Source organism: Charadrius vociferus, unplaced genomic scaffold, assembly GCF_000708025.1.
Source record: "Charadrius vociferus isolate BGI_N301 unplaced genomic scaffold, ASM70802v2 scaffold158, whole genome shotgun sequence".
Classification (NCBI taxonomy): Eukaryota; Metazoa; Chordata; class Aves; order Charadriiformes; family Charadriidae; genus Charadrius; species Charadrius vociferus.
Window position 1 is genome coordinate 5,558,592 of NW_009661372.1, and position 6,964 is coordinate 5,565,555.

General features: G+C 41.0%; 1 protein-coding gene across 1 annotated transcript; it reads left to right on the forward strand.

Moving 5' to 3' along the window:
* Positions 1 to 173: 173 nt before the first annotated feature.
* STARD4 (StAR-related lipid transfer (START) domain containing 4) lies at positions 174 to 6,094 on the forward strand. Its single transcript, XM_009893835.1, has 5 exons — positions 174 to 291; positions 2,248 to 2,297; positions 3,886 to 4,012; positions 5,183 to 5,297; positions 5,859 to 6,094. The coding sequence occupies exons 1-5, from the start codon at positions 187 to 189 to the stop codon at positions 6,092 to 6,094; spliced, it is 633 nt and encodes a 210-aa protein (XP_009892137.1). The 5' UTR covers positions 174 to 186.
* Positions 6,095 to 6,964: the final 870 nt, after the last annotated feature.

Below are 6,964 nucleotides of genomic sequence, written 5' to 3' on the forward strand. Positions count from 1 at the left end.
GGGACGGGACGGACGTGTGTGCGTGCGGAGGATGGGGAGGCTGTGTGTGTGTGTGGGGGGGGTTGCTTTCTCTGTTCAAAGCGCGTGGATTTAAACGAGTCGTGCTGTTGGTGACGTCCCTAACGTGGTGTTCGGTCGCGATGTGTGTGTCTGCGCGACAGCCGCCCTTCCGCAGGAGGGGAGCAAATGGATCTCCTGCCAAATCCAGCACCCCTGGCCACGAAACTGCGGAACACTCTGGTTCAGTACCACAGCATCGGAGACAGCGAATGGCGGGTTGCGAAGAAAACTGTGAGTGGTCTGGGTGGCTTCGTGCCTGCGGCCCGGTTTGTTCTCTGAGGGATGCTGTGGTCACCTGGGGGGGGGGGGAGAGAGCTTATTGTGGCGTTTAACGCGTGTGTGAAACCTTTGGCAAGTTCTTGCAGGACTTTTCGTATGAGAGGCCCTGTGAAACCACCCTTCAAGGATAGCGCATCGTTAGATGACAGAATGTGTTTTTCCTGTCTGCAGACATACTCTGTCATTCCTTCTACCCATTTTTAGGGAAGTACCTCACAGAAGAATCCTACATGTGTAAGACTATAGGCTTTTCCTAAAGCAATATGTGAAATACTGTTAGTGCTAGCAGTGTTGCAAGGTGCTCAGTTGTACTTCCAACAAACCAGCCACAGCCTGCAGGTTGGCTCTGCCAGCCTCTGAAATCTCTTTTGTCTATAATGCTTGAACCTCTCATGCTTCAGCTTCCAAATGTCTTCCTGTTAAAAAGTGAGATCTTTCTCAATTCATTCTTTCATATCGCTTCATGTTTCCGTTGCCTTCAGAGCCCACACATTGTCCAAAGTTTCCTTCCATGAAAGGGAATGCATTTCCTGCTTTCTCCAAGCAGCTTGTCGCACCCTTCTTTTGAGATGCTTGGCTTTTTTTGAGTCCTTCTTCATCAAACTAAATAGACTTTGCTGGTGCATCAGTTCTAGGCTGGATGAATATGTTAGTCCTGTCCTGCATAGAAGGTAGAAATGTATTTTGGTATCTCAGTGTAGCAATGTGGCAGGACTAGTGTCGTAAATTTCCGTGTTTCCCCTTTTGTTACAATGGTTTGGGTGAGTCATGTAGTGTTTTTTTCCTTTTTGGGCAGACATTGGTAAGAAGGGGTCAAGTGTTCCAAATGTAACTTGATTATTTGCAGAGTTAAGAGTCTTGAAAGGCAGGAACAGAGTATCCAAGTCTTTCACTCTTGCAAAACACCTACACCACCTCTGCTCTGCTAAATGCTAAGTCTTATACCTATGCAATTGTTTTCCTTTAGGAAGTCACCTGAATCTCACTGTTTCAAATCACATTCCTCCCCAGATTTTACCCCTGTAAAATTTCCAGTTGTACTTCCTTTCTGCCTGCCTTTCTGCCTGCCTTCCTTGTGTTTTGGTACTGTGCCGTGTAAAAGAAATTGAGAACTTTAGCTACCTGCCAGGGAGATGTGTTTTGCCCCTAAATATCTTAAACAATTCTGGATGCAGTACTTAGGCTACTGTTCTTAGAACATTTGGTCCTTTTGTGCTTATGTAATCATGATTCCAAATAAAAAGGAGCCATATGGTACTCTCTTTAAGGGCAAAATTCAGAGATTTTGTACAGAGGTTCCATTTCATAGTTAGATTAAAAATAGAAGATACTGTTTTCTTTATTTTCTCTGGCTAACTTTAAAATTAGTAGACTATTGCTTGCAAGACACTTCTAGTCAGGGATCTAGGAGAGAAGGGTAACTTAAGCTTTCTTGTCTACCACTGTCAGCACCTCCTGCACACACCTGCCTGGTCATGTGTTACAAGAGTGCAAACAGAAGTTGTGTGGTCTTCCTGTCTGAATACTGTGTGGATAATGGCTTTCCAGTTGCCTTTTAATTGAAAGGTTTTACATAGTAATGTGGTTCTGTTATTCTGTATGTTTTCATAGTAAACTGGCTTGTCCTGCCAAGCCCCATTTCTGCGCAGACTTCTAACATTTGACACTGAGAAAGGCAATTGAGTGATTTTTTGTGAAAGAATAGAAGATTACAAGTAAAATATGTCTGAAACATCTGCTTATGTTCTTAAGAAAAGTGTACAAAAGTGGCCAGGTCAAGGAGCACTTTGGGGTGAATCATAGTTAGTGGTAAAGTCTTCTGCTTTTCTTCACAAAAATGGAAGCATTTTCTGGACATCTTATAATTGTATGTAAGTGACAATTAACATATCTTCTGTTTTCTTTCAGAAAGATGCAACTGTGTGGCGTAAACCATCAGAGGAGTTCAGTGGATACCTGTAAGTTTGCCTGCAGAGCAGATACATTTTTAAGGTGCTGTAGATGTGTTTTGTAGCCATTAGAAATGAAGGTTGTGGATTCTACACAGAATCTGTGGATTCAGGTACAAATTCTGCAGAGGAGAAACTAAGTGGATCATCTAGTGTGCTTGTACCATTTCCTTTTAGTGCTATACTTTTAAGCTTTAGCGTTGCATTGTGTCTAGAAGAACAAACAATGAAAACTGTGGAACATGCCACAAAACTCCCATTGGCTGAAGTGGGCAACAACATATGCCCAGACCTTTTAGAAAGATGGTCTGCAAACCACAGAATCAAGTCCAGGTTCAGTAGGTCCAAAGTGTTACTGGCGGGCAACCCAGTCAGTCCTTGGACTGTTACAGTGACTGTGCAACTGCAATAGAGTGAAATATCAAGCATGTAGTTGTGGGAAAAATGTGTGACATAAAGGCTCTTCCTGTGTGAGTTTCTGTCACTGGATTCTGTTGGTATCTGTAGGTTTAGGTAGAGGAATAGTCACTAGAAAACAGCACTCAAAAGGAATGAAAAGTTGTGTGAGAAGGTAGTGTTTGAAAGTATCTCAAAGACTGATACGCTCTGTGAAATTTGAGTCCTGTTAAATCTGCAAGAGCTGATGACCCCAGACACCAAGAGTCTGCTGACTGTGCAGGGCCATGGGCACACTGGCATCGACAGGTTGTGTAACTTGAACTGCTGCCAAGAGGGCAGTGGCTGCTATGCGCAGATGAAGACTCCAGGGTTGTGTATACACCTTGTGAAATAAAGGACACTGAAGAACCTTCCAGACGCGTACTTAGAAGGCACTGACATGTTCACAGGGTCCTCCAGTTCTGAGTATATAGCTGAGATTGGCTCCAACCAGGTAATTATGAGTGAATATGGGTGAACTGCGCAAGTGAGTAGATTAATCTGTTGCTTGACTAGTTACCTACTATTAATAAGAACAGCTTAATGAACAAGAAGTGTTTTGAAAATAATGGTCCTGATGGAGTCTTCCCCTTCAGGAGCTGGAGACCCAGTAACTCAAGTAAACAAAACCTCTGGCGTCTACTAAAAATATCTGATAACAAATGAGTGTTCTGTAACATCTTATACCAAATTATTTTACTCGGTACTCTTATATGCCGCCAAAGTATAACATTATTTCTCATTAGGTTGGTTCTACTACTGTTAATTCTAGTTTATGAAAAATGTTTTTCCCATTGTATTCCTGCTCTCCTTTCTTTTTGCTTTTAACTTTACTTGTCCCTGGTAGACTCCCTTGCTCTCCCAGCAAGAAGAGCAAAACGCCAAATTGTTAGAGAAATAAACATGATGGTTTTTATCTGAGGAAGGAGTTTGCTATTTACAAAATATTGACTGCGGCGTAAGGACAGAGTTTCCAAGAATAGCATTTATTGCAGAGAAAAATAGATGCATCCATAGGTCTTTGTACTGTTTTTCTGATACAGATGTCCACTGACAATAACTCTGGGTAGCAAAGTATTATAGTAAGTGTGCTGTTGCATATTAATGGAATATTTATAAAGAGTTTCTCATTTTTAAATGCAAATATATGTTTCTCTAGCTACAAAGCTCAAGGTGTGGTGGAAGATGTTACTAACAGAATAGTGGATCATATTCGCCCTGGACCTTATAGGCTAGACTGGGACAGCCTAATGACTACAATGGACATCATGGAAACGTTTGAAGAGGTGAAGACTTGTTTAGATTCTCGAGGCAAATGTGTATAGATACATACATGAATTTAACAGTTCAGCAGAGCAGTCATTCCAACAAGTACTACCATTTTTCTACCTGTTTTCTGCGTGCACACAGGGTATTGTGTATATGTGCAGTGGGTGACCTCAGATGAGGCTGTGTGCCTGCACAGTCCTATTCTGAAGCTTGAAGTTCAGCTTTCCATCAATGCTAAAAATAAAGGAGTAAAACTTGGTCAGCCATAATTCTTTTGGACCTGGACCTCTGGTAGCTTCTGATGAAATCCACATATAGAGAGTTACAGTGTGATGCTTTATATGCCAAAGCCTTTTCATGTGGCTTGCTCTCTTCCATTCCACATCAAAAAAATTGTGGGTATTAATAATCCCCACGTACGGAAGCTGCAACCTGTCCCTCTTTCTGAAAGGCTGACTTCACTGTGCGGCAGGGCTTTGTGCTGGGAGCCAAAATAGTTCATACTGAAGGGCAGGACTTGCTAAAGAAGGGTAGGTTTGAAGTTGATTACAGAAGATCTAGCAGCCTTCCTTTGGTAACTGAGGATATGCAGTGTGCCTTCAAAACCCTGTGGACATCTGGCTTGAACATGGATTGTCTTTTGCTCTGGCTCTTAACAAAGATTTATATCATGAGGTATTTTTGCTAGTTATTCCCTAAAATTTATACAAATTCTATTGCCTTATAAGAAAGCTTTTTTTTGAAGGATTGTTTGCATTCTGTTTTATTATTCATGTGGTGGATTAAAAGTACTTGACAGAGCATCTTAGTACCGAGAGGGGCCTCTTGCAATTTATTCATGGTCCTTTCAGACTTCCTAAGTAATGATTAAGCCACATAAAAGCAACCTGTCTTTCAGTTCCCAGGATGACACAGTTCTCTGGTTTTAGTCACTATGGTTTAAATGTGCCAGATATTCTCTGCCCCTGCAGCTCTTAGTTGCAGAGTGCAAGTCCTTACAAACTTCAGCATTGAGACTGAAAACGACACAGCCATTTAGACCTCACTGAAGTTGTTTGCACAGCATAGTTGACAGAAACTGTGACCTTTGTGGAAAAGGTTAGCAACCTACAAGCATAAATTTCCCTGTGTTCATTAGACTAAGATGTTTTTGGTTTTTTACCCTCCTTATTCTGTCACTCAACAAGAACTGCTGTGTGATGCGCTACACCACTGCTGGCCAGCTCTGGAACATCATAGCACCACGGGAATTTGTTGATTTCTCTTACACTACAGGCTATGAAGATGGGCTTCTAACATGTGGTAAGGCATCAGTTACCTCTGCTTAATCCTTATTTTGCAACAGCTGCTTGGCTTAAGATTTGATTCAAATTAAGTTTAGTTCTGCAGTAAGTATTCAAAAATGGTGCAAGATGGTCTCCGACAAGTATTTCAAAGGTATGTTCGTATTTTACAAATTTAAAGAAGTATACAAGTTGCTGATTTACCCATGAGCCATCCCTGTGTTCCAAGTTTCATTTACGCCAACTGTGGGAAGGAGTGGTAAAGACAAGTTGAGTGCTCTGACTCGGCTCTTACAGCAAAATGGGTGGAGTAACAACTCGCTCAACTTGCTAGTAGGTGGGGGGAATGTCTTTTTAGTGTCAGAATTTCTGTTTATCAAGCTGTGCTTGTCTGTTGTAGAGTTTGGATGGAGAGCAAACAACCTTCATGCATGAAAGTACCCAGAAACCCAGAAATGTCTCTGTCACTTCTACTAAATTCCACAAGCAGAAATTTGTACATTTTAAATTTACTGTACCTTTTTTTTTGTTTTACCTGTCTCAAATTAATTTCCCTTTTTTTGTTTGTTTTCCTCAATAGGTATAAGCCTAGACTATGGAGAGGTGAGACCTAACTTTGTCCGTGGATTCAATCACCCTTGCGGTTGGTTCTGCGTCCCTCTTAAGGACTATCCTAGCCATAGTCTTTTGACAGGCTATATTCAGACTGAACTGCGAGGGATGCTACCACAGTCTGCAGTAGACACTGCCATGTCTAGTACCCTGGCCAATTTCTACTCTGACCTCAAAAAAGCACTGAAAACAGGCAAACAGTGACTTGAAAGCTCATGCATTTCTTGCAACCAAATTATATTGTTTAGCTTAGCATAGGTTAGCTACTGAGTTAAGAGGTGAGTAATATTGTTCCTGAATAATACCTGAACCTTTATGTTGGGGGATCCAAACAACTTTACCAAGTACTTTTTGGTGTGATACTTAGCGTACATTCCTAATTCACAGTGTGAGATTCTGTTTCCTGCTCACACTCTACAGCTGTGTGAGGAGCAGTCTGAATCTATAAACTCCTGGCTTCCTAGGTAGAAGACACAAGATGTGTGTGTGGGCTTGAAAAACGCAGCATGAAGTCAGCTCTCACCAACAGTATTGAGAGTGGAGTGCTCAGGATTTTGCTGGTGCAGGTCACTGTACAGGCAGCATCTCATTGAAGATGTAATTTTGTAATATATATATTTTTATATTTACTTAAAATTTTTGGTTTGTTTAGTTTGTACAGGTGCATCTGTAATTTGTTTTTTTAAAATTGCTTTGATTTATCATAGGGTTATTACATAACCAAGTTGTTAAATTATATTATTCATAAGAAAGCTATTTGCTCCTGTTACCAAAATAAGCATTGTTGGCATTTCTTCAGTGTTGTAACTGTAACTTAATTAACTGTTGTATATAACAGTCCCAGTGCATAGATAAAGAAATGCCCTTACAGCTGATCCAAAGCTCATTTCAGTCATCAGGTGTCTTTCCATAGTTTTTAGTGGGCTTTTAATCACACAGTTGTCAAAATAGCAAACTTCCAGTGGATCTTCTGTGATACTCTGCACTTCTAAAGAATTTTTTTACTTAAATTTGCATGTAATTGTGTGTGGGTTGGTTTGGTTTTTTTTTGTCTTCCTTAACTGAAAATCCTGG